The sequence below is a fragment of the Schistocerca serialis genome, chromosome 1, assembly GCF_023864345.2.
Source record: "Schistocerca serialis cubense isolate TAMUIC-IGC-003099 chromosome 1, iqSchSeri2.2, whole genome shotgun sequence".
Taxonomy (NCBI): domain Eukaryota; kingdom Metazoa; phylum Arthropoda; class Insecta; order Orthoptera; family Acrididae; genus Schistocerca; species Schistocerca serialis.
This window is the reverse complement of record NC_064638.1, coordinates 561,349,689-561,372,459: the sequence shown is the minus strand read 5'-3', so window position 1 is coordinate 561,372,459 and position 22,771 is coordinate 561,349,689. Positions and strand designations below refer to the sequence as shown.

At 41.3% G+C, this 22,771-nt stretch overlaps 1 protein-coding gene across 4 annotated transcripts in view; it reads right to left on the bottom strand.

Annotated features, from left to right (window-relative positions):
• The window catches only part of LOC126475570 (glutaminase kidney isoform, mitochondrial), a 125,491-nt gene that overhangs the window by 33,882 nt on the left and 68,838 nt on the right, over nt 1–22,771 (bottom strand). For all 4 annotated transcript variants that reach the window (XM_050103476.1, XM_050103478.1, XM_050103479.1 and 1 more), the window contains 4 exons: nt 15,807–15,928; nt 15,551–15,709; nt 1,445–1,621; nt 1,069–1,200 (listed from right to left, as the gene is read on the bottom strand). In XM_050103476.1, the coding sequence (XP_049959433.1) occupies nt 1,069–1,200; nt 1,445–1,621; nt 15,551–15,709; nt 15,807–15,928 (590 nt within the window). The remainder of the gene's footprint in view (nt 1–1,068; nt 1,201–1,444; nt 1,622–15,550; nt 15,710–15,806; nt 15,929–22,771) is intronic.

The window sequence follows — 22,771 nt, the reverse complement described above, 5'->3', positions numbered from 1 at the left end:
TGTCCTGTAACGTTTTTTTCGCAGAAGAAAAAGGGACTGTAAACTTTAAACCGTGAGATCGCACAAAACACGTTAACTTTTGGTGAATTGCGAATTTGCTGCACGAATGCGTGAGGATTCTCTACCGCCCAGATTCGCACATTGTGTCTGTTCACTTCATCATTAAGAAAAAATGTTGCTTCATCACTGAAAACAAGTTTCGCACTGAGTGCATCCTCTTCCATGAGCTGTTGCAACCACGCCGAAAATTCAAAGCGTTTGACTTTGTCATCGGGTGTCAGGGCTTGCAGCAATTGTAAACGGTAAGGCTTCTGCTTTAGCCTTTTCCGTAAGATTTTCCAAACCGTCGGCTGTGGTACGTTTAGCTCCCTGCTTGCTTTATTCGTCGACTTCCGCAGGATACGCGTGAAACTTGCCCGCATGTGTTCAACCATTTCTTCGCTCACTGCAGGCCAACCCATTGATTTCCCCTTACAGAGGCATCCAGAAGCTTTAAACTGCGCATACCATCGCCGAATGGAGTTAGCAGTTGGTGGATCTTTGTTGAACTTCATCCTGAAGTGTCGTTGCACTGTTATGACTGACTGATGTGAGTGCATTTCAAGCACGACATACGCTTTCTCGGCTCCTGTCGCCATTTTGTCTCACTGCGCTCTCGAGCGCTCTGGCTGCATAAACCTGAAGTGCGGCTTCAGCCGAACAAAACTTTATGAGTTTTTCTACGTATCTGTAGTGTGTCGTGACCACAAGTCAATGAATGGGGCTACAGTGAATTAATGAAATCGCTTCAATCATTTGTAATAGCCCTGTATTTACTAAGTTGGGTTTGTAAGTTGCTTGACAGATGTGCTTCTTGCCATTGCAATATGAGATTTACATTGTTTCTGAATACTGAAGTGTAGCTTGGAATATCCAAGAAATTTATGTGAGATATAGAATATTGTAGGAGACTGTGAAGTGTACATGTCTACAGCCTATACTCATACATTGTATGTTACTTCCCAAATGCATAACAGTGTTGACAAACACCATATTTGTATCTAGGATCCTTGAAGTACAATTACTTGCCTCACAGAACTGCACACCACGACAGCTGTTTCCTAAAGGGTCCAATGGTGGAGACCATGTACAAATACCCATAACATTTGGTATTACAACCAACATTCCACCACAGACACCAGATTTTGCTGGGAGGCCTACCTGTAAAGGTTTTTTCAAGTTTATCAGTAAACAAATGTTGTATTAAGTGCTGACAAAACAAGTTCATGCAAAAGAGAACAAATTTCCTATCTGTATATTTTAACAACTTAATATTACATAAAATAATTTCCAGGAAGAATGAAAATAAGTAACTATTATACACATTCATGTCAGCTAAGTGCAAGCAAGAATGTATGATTCACAGTGACAACAACTGTGCTATGTAATTTTAATTTTGTATTACCTTGAATGCAAATTGTCCTGAGTAATCATACATTCCACAGCTGTGCATTAAAGAGAGGACATCTCGCACAGACTCCGGTTTCAGTACTTTTTCTTCAGTGATTGGGCAGATACCACCATTAGCTAGTGTAGCAGCCATAACTGACATGCTGTCACAGTTGGCTTCCATGGCACAACACTGAAAATGACATTGCAGTCCAATATACATTTAATAAACAGATTTCTTGACATGTAAATAATGTCTATGGACAACATTGTTGACAGGGGTAGAGGGGGGGGGGGGCAGCTATAAGAGGCACCTGTCCCCTCCTGGGATCTAGAATACAGAATTTTTATTCATTGTAAAATTATCATTTATTTATAGAAGTGATTGTCCATAATGCAACTAAACTGCAGGTTTAGTCTATTCTAACATTAAGTTGCCAAGTGAGACAACCCTCCCATTTGTGTGACCTCAGCTAGTAATCATGTCAACCTATCAAGTGACTAATCATTTCACATATGAAACATTCAAGGTGAATTGACCTCAAATGCAGCAAAATTTCAAATCGAAACATGTCTCCATGGCAAAACATCATTATTTTAGTTATTGATTTTCACTTAGAACACAGTGATATTGAAGTTTCATTATGAATCTAAATTAGGGAAAACTTGACAAATGTTTTTCTCATTTCTAATATTCCTGAAGGTTTGTAAATGTTTTTCCTGAACACTCTGTAGATTATTTGGCAAGATTATCGCAATTGCTGTGATGTTTTTGAATATTCAATTGTTGTGTGAATGAAAGAACCTAATATTACTGATACATGAATAAAAGTTTGATGTGTGAATATTTTATGCTTACATTGATGGATAATTGCCGGCTTTAATAATGCAAAAAAAAAAAAAAAAAAAAAAAAATTAATAAATAAATAATAAGAACATAATTTGATATCATTGAGGTAAGAAAGTAATAATAGTAAAGAACTATATACTTAATACATACTAGTGATTTATTTGTACCTTTTGGATAAAATAGTGATCTACTGACAATAAATAGTGAGTGGATAACTACCACTGATATGCAATGTAAAGTTTCATGTACCTCCCACAAAAATTTTTTCTTATAATATAATATATTTCAAATTAACTGTCACAGCTATATAATGAAACAACTTTTTTAGTATCTTCATCCCCCATTGGATAAATTCCTGTGAAAATTCATGCCAAGGAGATTTTTAACAAATGTTTTTACTTGTTGGATTATCCATTATTGTCAACACCATGAACCAGCAGTACAGTCTAATGAAATTAATGTTCTATTAAGTTACAATAATCTGAGTCTGTGTATGTGACATCTTGCAGTCATTTTTTGTTTTAAAAAAAAGCATGTCTTCTGAAATATTACAGTGTAACTTTTGGACACATCAAATGTAAATACTGGTACATCTATTCATTCTCTAGTTAATGTTTGTGTCTCATACACTATCCCAAATAATAACTGAGAAACCACTAGCTTATAAATATACTACTACAGAAATTCAGTGTCACATATAAACAAATCATTAAGAAGTATATAGTGCCAACATATTGTGTGAGTGAACTGAGCAGAATGCACTGAGAATCTTGGGCTTCATTTCACTGGGTATGACAGAGTAAATGAACAGGAATAGCATTTGGAAAAAAAAAATGTGATGCCTGATTACCATCTGTATCATATTTTATTATATTTTTTCTTGTAATAATGTTCTTATATTTGGTTTAGTAAGTACATTTAACACCCAACAAATGGGCGCATGGTAGGCATTAGGACTACTTTTGCTTATAGAATGAGTGGTTAATTCCTATCAAGAAAATGTATGCATTGACTTTGGAGTTTGAATGAACATGTTACCTATATTAAAATGAATAAGATGTTCACAAATATAACAGGAAATGTATTGCAGTGAAGTGTGCAATATCACAGGTGAAGGAAGGGAGGATATGAGAGGGGATGGGGAGAGATCACTCAGAAGCCTGTGCAATTTAGGAATTATATAAACTTTTCAAAAAGCTGTAAAGTATGAGGGTGGTTCAAAAAGTAAGGAAACAAGTCCTTAGTGAGAAAATATGTATTCAGGAAATTAAAGATATACACAACAATACTTGGGCTCTGGTACTAATTAGTTTTACATGTAACCATCATCATTGTCAAAGCATTTACTGTATCATTAAACCACTCTGAAGAAAACCAGCATAAAAGAAATTAGAGTGCATGATTAGAAGCCACTTAAAAGCAGATTTCTGAACATCAACATCAGTTCAGAAGTGACAATAATTCAGGTGATTCTTTAATGATTTGAAGAGATGAAAATCATTTGGTGTGAGATCCAGGCTGTAGGGATTGTATGTCTATACAGTCACCTGGAAATGCTGGACCATCATGCATAACTGAGGCCATATGCAATTGAGCACTGTTGTGCAACGAGCAAGCCACCTTTCAAAAGTAATACCAGTTATTTCCTCTGAAACACCTTTATTCATTCCAGCCTGGCATTGCAACTGACAGAATTCACTATTTTTCCATTTGTGAGGAAATCAACCAGCATCAAACCCAGTGGGTCCCAAAAGACTGTAGCCCTAACTTTCTTCATACATACTGTTGCTTTTAACTTCTTATTGACACAGTATTGGGGGAGGGGTTATCTCAATCACATTGACACTTTCTTTATTTTAGGTATCACATGATGCATCCTCTTTTTATCCCCTGTGACGAAATGGTGCAAGAATGGAACAACCTCTGATCGATAGCATCTTAAGTGCTGGAGAGAGAATTCCATTCTCTTGACTTTATTCTCATCTGAAAGTTTCCATAGTACCCTTCAAGAACACATCTTTCAGTAGTTCTTAAATCAACTCTTTGACATGGTACACATTGTCATCTAAGGTGGAGGTGCTTAGCTGCCCTGACTTTCACTTGTCTCACACATTTATTTTGCCTTTATCAAGCTCCTGGCATCAAAATCACACCTATTTTCCTGGTATTATAACTGCTCAAAAAATTTCCAATAGTTGGTGATAAACTGCAGCTGGGGACATTTTCTTTAAACACAAACATTTACTACACTTTGCAATTCAATCGCCAACCATGTATCTGTCAAGATCTCCATGTGGCACAACTACCTCCCCCATCCAGGGGGCTCACCACTCTTTGGTGGGTTCGATTGGCTACCATGGGCAGCATTTTCTCCCTTTCGTGCTGCATGTCCATCCTCTTGTTATTCTTTTTCCCCTCCCTTGGGGAACATGACTAGGATGTTATTGGGAATGTTCCGCAATGTTTGTCGCTACGTAAGAACAGTCTCACCTTTGTTTTTCACTCCATTTTCCTTTCTTCATTTCACTTCTCCTCTTGTTCCTCCACTTTGGCGTTTAAGGTTCCTCTTTTACTTCTTCCTCCCTGTGCACTCCTGAAGGCTGGCCCATGCCTTTGACACATAACAAGTGACTGGGATAATGTGTAATTTCCAGCCCAGAGTCAACAGGTACATTTTCACATGTACCCCCTGGTACAGGTCAGGCCCAGGGAGGTGTGATTGCCTGAGCTCTAACCTTCTCAAATTGCCAATTGGTCCTTCTATCAGGTGTTGGAAGGAACGTGCCATCTGAGATGCTGGAAATCATGGGGGATTTCCTCATTTCCTCACGATGAGTCAATCTACTTCCCACTCAACATCTACAAAACATAAACATAATGAGGCTAATGATTCAAAGAACCTTCCTGCTGCACCACGGTTCCTCGTGGTCTCACATTACGCAGATGGTCAGTCCTTTGCCTCGTTAAATTTATTTATTATTCAGAAGGGTGTAGATGCAATTGCTGGACCTGTAAAATCCTCTTGTTTACGGAATGGCACTTTGCTTTTGGAAACTACTTCTGATTCTCAAGCACAACAACTGCTTGCTGCCTTGCTTCTCCATGGTTACCCTGTTCATGTTGAGGCCCATAGCACTTTGAATTCTTCCTGTGGTGTAATTTACAGCAGGCTGTTCGACAGTCTAACTGAGGCTGAAATCCAATCTTACCTTTCTTGATCAAGATGTCATTGCTGTCTATTGCGTAATGAAAAAGGTAGATTCCTCCTTAGTGCCCACGCACACTCTCTTTCTCAGCTTTGATAGATTGGTGCTTCTGTCCAAGCTGAAAGCAGGCTATGAAATTATCACCATCCGGCTGCACATTCCAAACCTGATGCACTGCTACCAGTATCACTATTGTAATCACACTCGAACGTCTTGTCGACACCTAGCCACATGTGCCACCTGTGGTAGGGATGCGCACGAGGGCCATTGTCCACCTCCTTCCCCCCACTGTATCAACTGCATCGGTGGCCATTCCGCCTCCTCTTGTGATTGTCCAGTGTATCTTAATGAGTGAGTTGTTCAAGAGATCTGGGTAAAGGAAAAGGTGCCTTATCCAGCTCGCAAGTTACTGGCTTGTCGCAAACCCTGCGTTCTCCCATCCGATACCTATAGTTCTGTTCTTGTTACCCTTCCCTCCATGAAGGACATCATCACGCAGACATGAGACCTGCAGTTCAGTTCTGAGGTTGTGAAATCACTCAAGTGTCAAGGTAGCATTGCCATCCTCCAGTCCAGCTATGCATCAAGCCGTCAAACTCTCGCCCCAAGGGCCGAAGCCACCAGCTAGCCAACCAGTAGGCTGGAAAGGACAGAAGGAGTACTCCCATGAAGACTTCCTCCATCCCTCCAGCCAAACAACACGAGTCTTCCTCTAAACGCAAAGGCTTGAAGAAGTCCACCAAACGCAAACGGTCTTCTCCTTCGCCAACTCGAAGGTTATGTTCGAGAGTGTCGCCACGTGGTACCTTAGCCCGGCCGGCCTCTGTCTCACCGGTGTGCATCACCAACCATTTTTCAGTGTTGGACTCTGTGGATCAACCGCACGAGCAAGCCGATGCTTGTGTGGACCCCATGGAGCAGGTTCCTCATGCTTCTGTGTCCTGCAGTAGCGACTCTACACTGGATGTCACTTGGTGGCTGCCGAGTTGACACCCGTATATCTCTTCCTCCTCATGAATGTCCTCCAATGGAATGTTCGCTTGTTATTTTTTATCTACCAAAGCAATTTGGCAAAGGCCATTTAATTTTTAGTTTTTTGGACCTCGTTTCTGTATGGTATCTCTTTTAGCCCTTTTTCCACGTGCCTGTTTTTAGCTGTATTCTATTCTGTCAATTGGGGCTGATGTATAGTTGTTTTTTAACTCCTCTCCGTCTTCATGTTTCATAGTTTTGACTTGGGCGTGTATGACCCCAGTTATTTTTGTGCCTTAATCCAAAACAAAACCAAAAACAACTACCCCCATTTACCAACAGCATCTGAAAGTCTTGGTTGCATCTTCTGTCTATACAGTTTTTGCGTGGGTATTTACTCACCCATCTGAGCTCTTACTATGTTACTTACTGAATCTCCCTCTTTTACTTCTCTTTATCAGTTATATGAATACCGCTCTTTAAAATGAAAACAATCACTCACACTGCTGTTACTCTGAGTCTGCATTCCTTGCTGGTAATCTACATCTACATCTAGATCTACATTTACATGATCTGTCTGCATTTCACACGTAACTGACTGGCAGAATATTCATTGGGCCACTTTTAAGCTAATTCACTATTGTTCCACTCTCGAGCAGCACGAGCTCTGATTTCTCTTATTTTATTTTGATGATCATTTCTGTCTATGTAGGTGGGTGCCAACAAAAAATTTTTACACTCTGAGGAGAAAGTTGGTGATTGAAATTTCATGAGAAGACTGCTGCAGTGAAAAATGCCTTTATTTTAATGACTGCTATTCCAATTTATGTATCTTATACATAGCACTGTCTCCTTTATTTCACAATAATTCAACATGAGTTTCTCATCTTTGAACTCTTTTGATGTCCTCCATCAATTCCACCTGATGTGGACCCTACAGTGCACAGCACTACTCCAGAAGAGGGTGGACAAGCATAGTGTAAGCAGTCTCTTTAGTAGCCCAGTTACATTTCCTAAGTGTTCTGCCAATAAATTGCAGTCTTTGGTTTGTTTTCCCCACCACATTATTTATGTGATCATTCCAATGTAAGTTATTCATAGTTGAGTTTACAGCCTTTAGCCCTGTGTGATTTATCATGTAACAGTAATTTACTGGATTCTTTTTAGTGCTCATGCCAATGACCTCACACTTTCTGTGTTTTAGAGTCAAGTGACACTTTATGCACAATATGGATATCTTGTCTAATCGTTTTGCAATTCCTTTTGATCACCTGATGACTTAATGTGATGGTAAATGAGACCATCCTCTGCAAACAATCTAAGAAGGCTGCTTAGACTGTCTCATAAATCAACAATGTAGGAAAAAACAGATTGCTATCTACCGTAAAGAAGACATGCCAAGTTGCAGACAGGCACAATTAAAAGACACATATAGCTTTTGGCCACCGCCTTCATCAATGAAACCCACTCACATGAGTGCGCGCGCGCGCGCGCACACACACACACACACACACACACACACACACACACACACACACACACACACACACACACGCACGTGCAAACAAGCAAGCATACCTCACGCACACTTGAATGCCAGCTCCAGCATCTCTGGCAGGAATGCAACATCACATGTGGTGCAGTCAGCAATTTGGAGGGGGTGGGGAAAGGGAAGGGGAAGGGATAGTAGTGTATGGGTGGGGAGAGAGAAACGAATGCCATTTGTTGGAGTGTGCAGTGACTAGACTGCCAACAGGTGCAGTGTAAGGAGGTTGTGGGGCAGGGTGATGGGGATAAAAAGGAGGAAAAAAGGAGAGGAGAAGGAAAAGATGGGTGGATGCATTGACAAAGGGCTGCAAATAAACAGGGTGGGTGATGGGAGATGAGAATGGGGAGTAGACAATCAGACAGAGAGGGGGTGGTGGGGGGGGGGGGGGGGGGGGGGAGTGGAAACTGTTGGGCAGAGGGTGATGGAGCATTATGGTACTGTAGGCTGAGATCGGGATAAGTGTGGGAGCAGACAAATTGTCGTAAGGATAACTCCCATCTACGGAGTTCAGAAAAATTGGCAGTGGAGGGAAGGACTCAGTTGGCTTGGGTAGTGATACTGCCACTGAAATCAAGTGTGCTATGTTCAGCTGCATGCCGTGCCACAGGGTGGTCTGCTTAGCTCTTGATCATGGTTTGGTGATGGCTGCTCATCACGGTGGACAGCTGATTGATAGCCATACCAATATAAAAAGCTGTGCAATGATTGCAGCAGAGCTCATAAAAGATATGGGTGCTTACACAGGTGGCCCGTCCCCTGATAGAGTAGGATAAACCTATGGCAGGACTGGAGTAGGAAATGCTGGGTGGGTGGACTGGGCAGGTGTTGCACCTGAATTTTCAACAGAGGTATGATCTTTGTGGAAAGGGGTTGGGATTGGGAGTGGCATAGGGATGGACTAGATGCTGTGGAGGTTGGGTTGGTGATGGAACACCACTGCAGGAGGGATGGGAAGTATCTCAGGTAGGATGTCTTTCACTTCAGGGCACAATGATAGGTAATCAAAACCCTGGCAAAGGATGTGGTTCAGTTGTTCCAGTCCGGCCTGATACTGGGTGATGAAGGGCTGTTTTTGGGGCTGGTGGGAGAATTGGGGGGTGTGAGGGGGGGAGGGGGTTGACATGGGAGATCAGTTTGCGAGCTAGGTCTGGGGGATAGTGATTGTCTGTGAAGGCCCTTGTGAGACCCCTCAGCATATTGAGCAAGGGAGTTTTTGTCACTGTAGATACACTGTCCCTGGGTAGCCAGGCTGTATGGGAGCGATTTTTGGTGCGATAGGGATGACAGCTGTCAAAATGCAGGTACTGTTGGTGGTTGATGTGTTTAATGTGTACAGATGTGCTGATAGTGCCAATAAAGAGAAAGAGGTCATCAGCTAGGAAGGTGTCATGCTGTTTTGAGGAGGACCATGTGAAGTGGATGGGAGGGAAGATATTGAGGTTGTGAAGGAATGAAGATAGGGTGTCTTGGCCCTGAGTCTAGATCCTGAAGATATTATCAATACACCTGAACCGGATAACCAGATTAGGGGTTTGCGTTTCCCCCCCCCCCCCCCCCCCCCCCCCCCCCTCCCGAGGGGGTCTCCTCTAGATGGCCCAGACAAAGGTTGGCATAGGAGGTTGCCATGGCTATGCCGCGCATTTGTTTGTATACCTTACCTTCAAATGAGAAGTAGTTGTGCATTAGGATAAAATTAGAATGTTGTATGAGGAATGAAATAGTGGGTTTGGAGTCTGAAGGACCTTGGAAACGATTATGTTCAATAGCGGTAAGACCATGGGAATGAGGGATACTGGTGTATAGAGAGGTAGCATCAACAGTGACGAGTAGGGATCCAGGAGGTAAAGGAATGGAGACGGTGGAGAGTCAGTGAAGGAACTGGCTGGCACATTTCACTGTTGTTATCAATTGCAGTGACTAACTGGCAGAAGGCCTCTGTTAATTATCTGATGCCTCCACCTATAAACTCTGCCAGAGTTATCCCAACCTAGAAGTCCAGTACAAACTCAAGTCCCTGCTTGAAGCTGTAGGCCCTTTCCAGAACATCTCCCCTGAATCTATTTCCTTCCTCACCCTTATGCCACCTCACATAGCCAGCTTCTACATGCTCCCCAAAATCCGCAAACCCAACAATTCCTGGACGCTCTATTGTGGCTGATTATTGTGCCCCCACTGAAAGAATTTTGGTCCTTATTGACCAACAGCTCCAAGCAGTTGCCCATAATTTAGCCTCCCACATCAAAGACACCAACCACTCTCTTCACTGACTTTACACCATCCCCATCCCTTTACCTCCTGGATCCCTACTCGTCACTGTTGATGCCACCTTCCTATACACCAGGATCCCATATGCCCGTGGTCTTACTGCTATTGAACACTATGTTTCCCAATGTCTTTCAGACTCTAAGCCCACTACCTCGTTCCTCATACATCTTACTAATTCCATCCTAACCCACTTCTCATTTGAAGGGAAGGTATATAAACAAAACTGTGGCATAGCCATGGGCACCCACATTGCACCCTCCTATGCCAGCCTTTTTATGGACCATCTAGAGGAGACCTTCCTAGCCTTCTTAAACACCAAACCCCTAGCTTGGTTCACATTCACATATGATATCTTTAGGATCTGGACTTGGGGCCAATACACCCTATCTTCTTTCCTTCGTAGCCTCAACATCTTCTGTACCATCCACTTCATGTGGTCCTCCTCAACCCAATGTGCTACCTTCCTAGGTGTTGACCTCCTCCTCTCTTATGGCTCCATCCACACCTCCGTCAACATTAAACACATCAACCATAAACAGTACCTGCATTTTGGCAGCTGTCATCCTTTCCACATTAAAAAAAATCCCTTACATACAGCCTGGCTTCCCAGGGATGGCATATCTAGATCTCCCATGTGACCCCCCCCCCTCCCCCTCACACCCCCAATCCTCCCAACACTCCCAAAAACAGCCTCAGAGGATGTCCCCTTCATCACCCAGTACTGGGCCGGACTGGAATAACTAAACCACATCCTTTGCCAGGGCTTTGATTACCTATCATTGTGCCCTGAAATGAGGTACATCTTACCCAAGATACTTCCCACCCCTCCTAAAATGGTGTTCCTTCGCCCACCCAACCTCCACAACATCGTAGTCCATCCCTATACCGCTCCCAGTCCCAACCCCTTGCCACAAGGATCATATCCTTAGGTGCAAAACCTGCCCAATCCACCCACCCAGCACTTCCTACTCCAATCCAGTCACAGGCTTATCCTACTCTGTCATGGGCTGGGCCATCTGTGTAAGCAGCCATATCATTTACCAGCTCTGCTGCAATCATTGCACAACTACCAACCATCTGTCCACAAGGCTGAATGGCCATCGCCAAACTGTGGCCAAGAGCAAAGTGGACCACCCTGTGCCACAGCAAGCAGCTGAACATAACACATGTGATTTCAATGGCTGCATCACTACCCAAGCCATCTGGGTCCTTCCCTCCACCACCAGCTTTTCTGAACTGCGCAGATGGGAGTTATTCTTACAGCACATTCTCTGCTCCCATTATTATCCCTACCTCAACCTACTGTAACATACTGTTCCCACACCCTCCACCCAACAGTTTCCACTCCTTCTGTCTGATCATCTCCTCCCCATTCTCATCTTCCACCCCATTTTTTGCAGCCCTCTGCTAATGCATCTACCTGTCTTTCCTGCTCCTCTGCTTGTTTGCTCCCTTTTTCCCCGCCTCCATGCCCCACAATCTCCTTACACAGCGTGTGTTGGCAGCTAGTCCCTGCACACTCCACATGACAGCATTCATTTCTCTATCCCCACCCACACACTACTATTCCTCACCCTTTCCTTTCCCCACACCCTCCAGAATGCTGCTTGCATTTCACATCATGTTGCACTCTGGCCCGAGATGCTGGAGTTGGCAGTCGTGTGTGCATGAGGTGTGCTTGCTTGTGCATGTGTGTGTGAATTGTGCGAGTGTATGTCTCTTTTACTGACGGAGGCTGTGGTTGAAAGCTATAAGTGAGTGTCTTTTTATTGTGTCTGTCTGCAACTTGAGATGTGTTCTTTACAGTAGATAGCAGTCTATGTTTTCCTACATTGTTGATATTCCTACCTGGAGTTTCCATTGTTGCCTCCTAAATCATTTATGTAGATCAGGAATAATAGAGGGCCTATAACACTTCCTTGGTGAAAGCCAGATCTATTTTACTTTAAGCCTGCAATCAGTTATAATGAACAGTGATCTTTCTAATAGGAAATTAAAATACTGTCACACAACTGAGATGATACTGTATAGGTATGCAGTTTGATTAGAAGTCGCTTGTAAGGAATTGTGTCAAAAGCTTTCTTGAATTCTAAAAATATGGAATCAATTTGACATCCTTGGTCAACAGTATTCGTTATTTGTCAGAATAATTGTGTTTCATAAGACAGACATTTTCTGAATCCATGTTAGCTATTTATCAACATATTGTTTTCTTTGTGGTGATTCATAATGTCCGAGCACAGTATATGTTCCAAAATCCTACTGGAAATTGATGGTAGTGATATGTGTCTGTAATTTAGGGTGGATTACCCCTATTTCCTTTCTGGGTATTGGTGTGACTTGTGCAACTTTCCTGTCTTTGGGTGTGGATCTTCCTATGATCAAGTGGCTGTATATGATTACTAAGTATGGAGCTATTTTATCAGCATATTCTGAAAGGAACCTCACAGGTATACAATCTGCACCAGGAGCCTTGCCTTTCTTAAATGTTTTAAGCTGCTTTGCTACACCGAGGATATCTACGTCTAAGTTACTCACATTGGCAGTTGTTCTAGATCTGAATTCTGGAATATTTACTTCATCTTCTTCTGTGAAGGAATTTTGGAAAACTGTGTTTAGTAAGTTTGGAAGGTAGGAGGCGAGATACTGGCAGAAGTAAAGCTGTGAGGACGGGGCATGAGTCATACTTGGGTAGCTCGGACGGTAGAGCACTTGCCTGCAAAAAGCAAAGGTCCCGAGTTTGAGTCTTGGTCCGGCACACAGTTTTAATCTGCTAGGAAGTTTCATATCAGCACACACTCCGCTGCAGAGTGAATATCTCATTCTACAATACTGATTGTTCCTGTGTCTATCTACTTCCCATGTTTATCCTGCGCCCTATGAAAACTGAAGCTCTTTCTGCACTTTCCTGAGATCCTCAAAAAACCACCCAATCCCCTCCACACAACCCCTGCTACCTGTGGTACCACTCCCTGCACGTAAATCCTGGTTTCTCTTTCTGACCCCCTACTGATGAATAACGAGAGATTAGTGTTAAAATATACAATATGTTCACTATTAGTATAGTTGCTTCTTAGAAGAAGAAAGAAAAGGAAAAAGCCTAAAAAATTCTTCCTTATGTATCTTAGATCACTGTGAAAGTATTTCTGTCAGTAAACTTTTACCAATACTATCAAGCTCAGCTTTAAATCTAAAGGTGGGAGGAGTGGGGGAGGAGGTAGGCAGGTATCATGAGGTTCATTACTCCTCCCAAAAATCATTTGAGTAGAAGCATTTATATATTTTCGTATATCAGCTTTCAGTTTCACACACACAACTTTCAGAGAATAAGTAGTGTGACAACTACAAGTCTCAGAAAAAGGATACTTCTCAGTTGCTTGCTTGGACGGCTGTCCATGTGGATGGGCTTACAATTGGACCAGAAGCATTCTAGCTAGCTAAAGGTGCATATTCACTGGCTGATCATATCAGCTATGAACAACAGATCTGATGTGATTCATAGGTTGACAGGTAGAACTAACAACCTACAGGATGCTGAATAAGGGGGGGGGGGGGGGGGGGGGGAACAGAAAGGCTGACTTCCCAAGCATTGTGAAATACTGATAATCGTGGATGCATATTCCGAATTCATGCTGCATAAATTATGTCATTATCAAAGTTGTGAGAATTTGTTACTGTTGGGGCAATTACACGCTAATGTGGCCATGGCCATGATCAACAGCTGACCACGGCCACAGCTACTACATCCAGGGCTACAGCTGGCTGGCATGGCTGGCAGTCGACTGGCTGCAGTTCAGTCGCATGATGGGGATTGCGGAGATAGCTACAGCTGTGTACCTGTGGAATCGTAAGATGAAGAAAAAGAAGTAAACAAAAGTGGGTACAGCCTATGTTGCAATCATGCTCTACAAATAGAGTGTTTTCTTTATTTTTTTTCTTGTTTTTACTGTCACTATTCTCAAGCTAGAAGTTTTTCAGAGTGCACATTGGGAATAATGGCCAAATAAGTGCGGTATCTTTCACAAGCCCCAGAATGTAAATGTTGATTTTCCTGTAGATCTTGTTAAGGCATGTTGTATTCTAATAACTGTGTATGAAACAGAGATGGTGTTCTATTTATAGATCCACTGCATGGATTTTCTTAGATTCATGAGGATATTAAACAATGAATATGGACACTGAGATTCAATTCACAGTATAGAAATGTATTTACCAATTATTTTGCAGATGAAGGTACTCTGCCATGGTAGTTGGATTACATTCACCGAATTATATGTACATGTTGTGTTAATGAAATATAAAATAGGGTCAAAAATGTAGAGGTTCTATGGTGTTGTTCATTTGCTGCCACTGAACATCAAAGTCATTAAATCCTACATTCTCTTTTTTATGTTTTTAACAGGGTATTTGGATAACAGGTCCCACAGAGTAGGCTTCTTCCTAAATGTTATAATAAATTTTTCCTTATCAAAGACCACGGTGAAGAAACATTATCGTGAAGAAATGTGTCACTAAATAAATAATCAAATGTAAAAAACCCATGCAGTTGAAACTGTGTTGATGGCTGACCACACACTGGCCGTCTGGCAGTCAGCTGCATTGTGTGTTGTGTTTGACCAGCTGCATGTCTGGCTGTGATCATGGCTGCACTAATGTGCCATTGCACTTGCAATTCTTAAATTAACTGCATGATATATATTCATCTCAAATTTTCAGATGAATGTAATTCGTTGGAAAAAGGTATGTACCAAGTACTGATGTAAGCATTATCATTCTTATCTATACTCTTATTATATTAAAACATTTTATATGTTTTATTGTTAGTATTATTAAAATCATAGGGATCTGTGGCATGTTAAAACTGTGGGTGCCTGGTGCCTGCAAGTAAAATTTGAGGGTTGGGAGGTGTGGGTGGGGAGGGGGTTGGGGGAGGAGGGTGACAGTAGCACACTGTGATCCCACCATGGAGAACCCAAACACTAGATCTGCACCTGATAAAAGAATTTTTTTCCTTTCTCTGCATTTTCTTTTAAATGATGTTTTTGATGAAGCAGGCATGATGGCAACTAGTGCATCTTTAAACTCAGTGCTTTCTTTCTGACTACTTAAAAATGCTGTTTGAAAACTGTGAATGTATATTTATGTGTAAAAGACAAAAGTTTTGAGTGTGTCACAGATTTTTTATTGAAGAAGTACAACATTAAAGGGAGAAACTACTTCAATTAAACTATGAAAAAATGTGCAAGAATCATGGCAAAAATAATATCTTATCAAATGTACCTGAAAATAAAAGTCCATACATTCTCGGAGATTGGTTTTCTCTGGATAGCACTTGTGTTCTCTCATATAGAAGCCCAATGCATAATTTCTATCTGCAGCTTCACGTTCTGACAGGAAAACTGCATTGTTGAAACCTAAAGGTTCACCTCCTGCCATTCTCTACATACAGACAACACAAACACCTCAAATTTATTTCTTTGGTACCATTAATAATGTAATGAAATATTTTCAGACTAATATCAATGTGATAATTTACCTTGAAATAGTTCATTGTGAAATCAAACTTCTCAGCTAATGTCATTTCTGGTTTCACAAGTGTCTTTAATAATGCACACACAAGAATAGCTCCAGCATTTATCATAGGATTATGAGGCTTCTCTGAAAAAAGTGGTAAGACAATATAAGTGAATCACATTTTTTCTTTCACCCTCTCTGCTATCATGGCTTTTACAAGCATTAAAGAAGAGCATACCACAGTTTGCTTCTGGATGAAGTTACCTTGTTAATGAAAAAAATTCCATCTGTGCAAAACAAAGTGCCCAAAAAAATCATTTGAGCATGTAAAGTTACATAAATACTTTGTTTAATATATTAGACTGAAATGGCTGCTGAGTAGTACAAAGGAGGAGCAGCGGCTTTTTTAGTTGATTTTCTCCTCATATACATAGACATACAGAAGTGTATAAAGTAAATTAGAAATAATTTCCATAATCATCAGCATGAGTAAACTAGCATTAGTCATTATTTCATGCTTATACTTTACAGAACGTGCTGCTCCTACCTATTAATGTACAACTTGATTCATTCCACCTGTCTGAAACCTTTCCTTGATGAAGTGATTTTTGGAACTAGGTGTATGAATAAATGAATGAATTCAGATATTAGAGAGGGAATTCACCATAAATGTGCAGTAACCTCACTTCTGTAGCATGAAACAGCACTGAAGATATCAAAAATCTGATTGCTTCAGCCTTGTTGTCTACAATAGATTTAATGTGTGGAGACTGAAGTGAAAAGTTTTCAGGTAGCCCAAGAAGTTCCATAGCAATCTGACAGTACATGGCATAATATGCAAGCAAAGTCTAACAAGAAAAGTTTTAAAGATATCATAAAGATTTTATTTCTGGGTAGTGGTCATGGGAGCAGAATATCAGAACTGGTGCAGAACTCTTTGGTAACTGATTACTGTGTAACTAGTGTTTTTAAATCAAGTGCAGGGCTCAGTGATGTCATTTGTAATTTAGGGTTTTCGAGGAACATTCCTGGAAAAGCAGTTCACACTAACATGAAGACTGTCACTTTTTGATCTGTATGATATGCCCTGGATGGCACATTCTGTCGAATGTGTTAAGACAAAACTTGAAAAAATGCTCAGGGGAGAGGGATGTTCGCACGTGGGTATAACTGATGGATCATCACTTACTTGGTCACACCTACATAACACAGTTTGCATTCGGATGCTTCTGGTGAGAGGCTAGAAGCTACACTCCTGGAAATTGAAATAAGAACACCGTGAATTCATTGTCCCAGGAAGGGGAAACTTTATTGACACATTCCTGGGGTCAGATAAATCACATGATCACACTGACAGAACCACAGGCACATAGACACAGGCAACAGAGCATGCACAATGTCGGCACTAGTACAGTGTATATCCACCTTTCGCAGCAATGCAGGCTGCTATTCTCCCATGGAGATGATCGTAGAGATGCTGGATGTGGTCCTGTGGAACGGCTTGCCATGCCATTTCCACCTGGCGCCTCAGTTGGACCAGCGTTCGTGCTGGACGTGCAGACCGCGTGAGACGACGCTTCATCCAGTCCCAAACATGCTCAATGAGGGACAGATCCGGAGATCTTGCTGGCCAGGGTAGTTGACTTACACCTTCTAGAACACGTTGGGTGGCACGGGATACATGCGGACGTGCATTGTCCTGTTGGAACAGCAAGTTCCCTTGCCGGTCTAGGAATGGTAGAACGATGGGTTCGATGACGGTTTGGATGTACCGTGCACTATTCAGTGTCCCCTCGACGATCACCAGTGGTGTACGGCCAGTGTAGGAGATCGCTCCCCACACCATGATGCCGGGTGTTGGCCCTGTGTGCCTCGGTCGTATGCAGTCCTGATTGTGGCGCTCACCTGCACGGCGCCAAACACGCATACGACCATCATTGGCACCAAGGCAGAAGCGACTCATCGCTGAAGACGACACATCTCCATTCGTCCCTCCATTCATGCCTGTCGCGACACCACTGGAGGCGGGCTGCACGATGTTGGGGCGTGAGCGGAAGATGGCCTAACGGTGTGCGGGACCGTAGCCCAGCTTCATGGAGACGGTTGCGAATCGTCCTCGCCGATACCCCAGGAGCAACAGTGTCCCTAATTTGCTGGGAAGTGGCGGTGCGGTCCCCTATGGCACTGCGCAGGATCCTACGGTCTTGGCGTGCATCCGCGCGTCGCTGCGGTCCGGTCCCAGGTCTACGGGCACGTGCACCTTCCGCCGACCACTGGCGACAACATCGATGTACTGTGGAGACCTCACGCCCCATGTGTTGAGCAATTCGGCGGTACATCCACCCGGCCTCCCGCATGCCCACTATACGCCCTCGCTCAAAGTCCGTCAGCTGCACATACGGTTCACGTCCACGCTGTCGCGGCATGCTACCAGTGTTAAAGACTGCGATGGAGCTCCGTATGCCACGGCAAACTGGATGACTCTGACGGCGGCGGTGCACAAATGCTGCGCAGCTAGCGCCATTCGACGGCCAACACCGCGGTTCCTGGTGTGTTCGCTGTGCCGTGCGTGTGATCATTGCTTGTACAGCCCTCTCGCAGTGTCCGGAGCAAGTATGGTGGGTCTGACACACCGGTGTCAATGTGTTCTTTTTTCCATTTCCAGGAGTGTATTTGCATTGCTAATTGCAGAAGCATCCAGTATGACCAAAGCAGGGTTTCAGATGTGTTCCCTAGCCTTGTACAGGGTAACTTCATTCGTAAGAAAGGGTGCAGAATATATGTAGTGTCAGTTGTGACAACTGCTAATATTACAAAACACTCCATCTTAGACAAAGGTATGGATATTAAAGAAAATGCATTTAGTGCTTCCACCAGAAGTCTCATTAATAAAAAGATAAGCTTCTCAAATACATAGCAGAAAATGAAGGGATGCATGGAATATCAACAGACTTGTTGTGCATGTCAGAGTATTGCAAGGAAATCACTAAAATTGAACACATTCACCTTCTGTTGCCCTGCTGTACAACTTGTAAGAAGAGGGAGAGCAACTGTATGTGCAAAAAATGAATTCAAGTGCCAACCCCTTCAGGTTAGTGAATTCTGTGTTAAAAAGCTCTTTAAACACTGTGCCACAGTAGTGGATCAGAAAACACACAAACGTGTAACACTGACACTTTACAGGTCACCAGCAGGAAATATGCTGAGCTTCATAAAGCAATTACAAACAGTTTTAATAATGTTACTCAGACTTAACTGGTTAAATATTGTTTGCGGAGCCTTTAATGTTGATTTTCCATCAGATAATACTCACAAATAGACCTAGTGTTATTGATGTCCAGCTTTGTATTACTGTACACAGTGAAATTCCCGATGAGGACTGAATGGCGTAGTGCAACAGCCACAGACAATTTGTTTTTAGCCCAAACAACCTGCAGTGATTTAACCGTAAAATCAACAGTGAGCGTATTATTAACAGACTTTTGTCAAGGTCTGTCCAAGACTGTAGCTTATAGGCCAGGAATAGTTTTGTTAGTAAGACATCATCTTCAGGCACCTCATTTAATTTTTTAGTTTGGACCAGGGAATTTTGGAATAATAACCCAATTTTCAAAAACCGCACTAACTTTCCTGGGTAGTACATCTGCTTCAGTTTATCACTTATTGTTAGCAATAAATGAATTACATAAGTATTATTTTTATGTGAAAAATGTCTCGGGCAAGGCACATGAAATAAAACTATTATTAATGATTACCTTCATTTGGCTAAGAAATGTTCATCTTGTATATCAGTGAAAAACTTCCACATTTGCACTTACACAACAAATAATGTAACTTTTTTATGGCTGGCCTACATTATTCGAACAACACATTTTAATTTGTGATACTAGAATGTACTAAAGAAGCAACCGTCATATTATTATCACATAAACAAATGAAATAAAATAATTTTTTCAAATTATAATTATTTTAACATTCTTATTTTCCATGTAAAACTAACAACTATGTCATTCACTTCTGCTCTCTGATAAACTGAAACAAATTAAATGTCCAAAAACATTAATATGGTCAATGAAAATGGAGTTGCAACTGCAATACCTGTTGGACTAAAACAGGAAAGTAAAATATTGTGTGAAGCATATTATCAACAAAAATATTCTAAATCAATGTGTCAGTGGTCTGTCTATGATGGCTAAATGTTAATTGTAAGATATAATGATCAGTTAGGTACAGATTATGGAAAAAAGTATTGTATCACAGAATCATAACGAATGACTTGATCACAGTGTCATGATAACAATGGTGGGGAGAAATGTATAAAGCTGACAGTAGAGATGGAAAATTTCACACTCATAAATGTATTCATACAGCACTTTTGGTCTTAATTTGCCCTAAAACCAATGATTATAAAACTGAACAGAAGCAAGAATAATGAATGAATGGATAACTCTTTGGATTAGAGTATCTTGTAACTTAATAAAACAGTCAAGATTGCAAATAATCATTTATTTTGTTGTGATAATTTATTTATTTGCTATTACTTGGTGGAAATGAATGAAAGTGCAGGAGCATGTTGCCAGAGATCTCCCAGTCATGCACTGAAAGTTGGTTGTAGCATGGCTTGAGCTCAGCAAAGACTATATCCCCAAATGCTACGAATCAGCGCGTGTCAATTAGTGAGCAGTGCTGCTGTTCTTCATAACAACATAGACCAGAGACAGCTTTTGAATGACTTCATGTGGGGAAGAATCATTGGGAAACTGGAAGAAGGATGAAGAATGATAAGTGGCATTGTCCTATGAGCACGGAGAGCATTCTGAACCACAGGCACTAGTGCCCAAAGGAGAGGAGGTGGTTGGCAACTGACAGCTACAGCAGCAGATGATCGCTTTGTGCAACAGGCAAGAAGGGACCCACATCAAACAGTGGGTGCAATTGTAGGCACATTTAATGTGACCACAAGGAACACCATCTCACACTTCACAGCTGCACAGAAACTCCAGGAAGGTTGTCTCTTTACTCCGTGACCAGCATGTTATGTTCCAGTCACATCTGTGCATTGGCGGTACTGCTTGTAATGAGGGACAAGACCAACAAGGAGTGGGGTTGCGTGCTCTCTTTGGATGAGAACAGATCAGTCTGATCACTGATTCTGGACATATCCTCACATGTCATGTTGAACATGATTGTTTCTGTGATCCAGTTGTTGTGGTGTGCGGTGGTATAATGTTACATAGGCGTACTGACCTGCAAATATTTGAACACAGTTGACTCAGTGGTCAACAAGATCATAATAATGTTCTCCATCCCCATGTGTGTCTTTTCAGGGATGCATTCAGCCTTGATTTCTTTTTTAGGGTTCCACCACTCAGTCGGTAAAAACAGTACTCCTATTGGATCACTTAGTTGTCTGTCTGTCTGTTTGACTGACTGACTATTAAACAACCATTTTCTCAGGAATGGATAGGTGTATCAAGTTGAAATTGATGCGACATACTAAAGTCCCTTGGCAGTGTAAAAAACTGAAGCTTCTACTGCAATGAAATCAAAAGATATGGTTGTATATGTCACACATTTTGATACTTGCAAACTCTCCCCTTAAAACTTGTAATTTACCACCCACTGACTTGGGATTATGAATCTTGGCAAGAAGCAGAGTTTCACTGCACAACTAAAGGAAAAAACTCTGAAAATTGTTAATCTGTAATTATATCACATGAAAAAATTTTTTTTGTAATTTGATTACTGACTGTCTGTTTGTCCGTCCGTCTGTCTGTCTGTTAAAACCCCTTTTCATCAGGAAAGCGTAGCTACTCAAGTTAAAATTTATGTCATATACTAAGGCCTACGGTCCCTTGGTGATGTAAAACTTTTAAACTTCTACGTTAATGCAATCAAAAGATTGGCATGTATTTTAATACTCACAAACTCAACCATCAAAACCTATGGAGTACTTCCATTAACCTAGAATTATGAAATTTAGGAAGAAGCAAGTTTTAACAGTAAAAGTAAAGGAAAAAATATGAAAACTTATAATTTGTAAGTGTCCCACAGGAAAAAATTGTCATTTGTTATCCACCTGTCTGTCTGTCCATCCATCTGTTAAGATTCATTTTTCTCAAGAATGAGTAGATGTATCAAGTTGAAATTGATGTCATATACTAAGGTCTATGGCCTATTGGCAATGTAATAAATGTAGGCTTCTAAGTCAATGAAATCAGTTGACTGCAATCATGAATTTTTGGCAAGAAGCAAAATTTCACAGCACAAGTAAAAGAAAAAAATCTGAAATTTGTAATTATATCACACAAAAAAAAGTCATTCGTTATTCAATTGTCTGTCTGTCCATCTGTTAAGATGTCTTTTTTTCAAGAACAGGTAGACATATCAAGTTGAAATTTTGTCACATACTAATGTTTATAGTCCCTTGATGGTGTAAAAATGTTAAGCATTTAAGTCAATGCAATCAAAAGGTACAGTCATTTATGATACATATGCGATAATCACAAATTCACTCATTAAAACTATAGGGTACTTCTTATTGATCTAGACTCATGAAATTTGGTAAGAAGCAAGGTTTCAAAGTACAAGTAAAGGAAAAAAATCCAAATTCTTAATTAGTAACTATCGCACAAAAATATTTCAAACCTGAAATAGTCTCAAAAGTCTTGGAATTGCTGATATCAATATTTTGCCAGAACCAATGTCAATAACAGGCAAAAATAACTGAGATTCTTGATTCCCAAGATCAATGAACTGTCTATATACATAATTAAGTTTGTATGGAACTGCGATTCTTAATTCCCAAGATCAATGAACTGTCTATATCCATAATTAAGTTTGTATGGAACCTTCAGTGGTGAGTTCTAGTCGCACCTGTCCAATTTTTATGGATGGCAATGTGCAACCATATCAAACAGCACTGTTGGAGGAGCTCTTGGAACAGGAGGATATGTGGCAAGTGGAGTGACCTGCCCGTTTCACCAG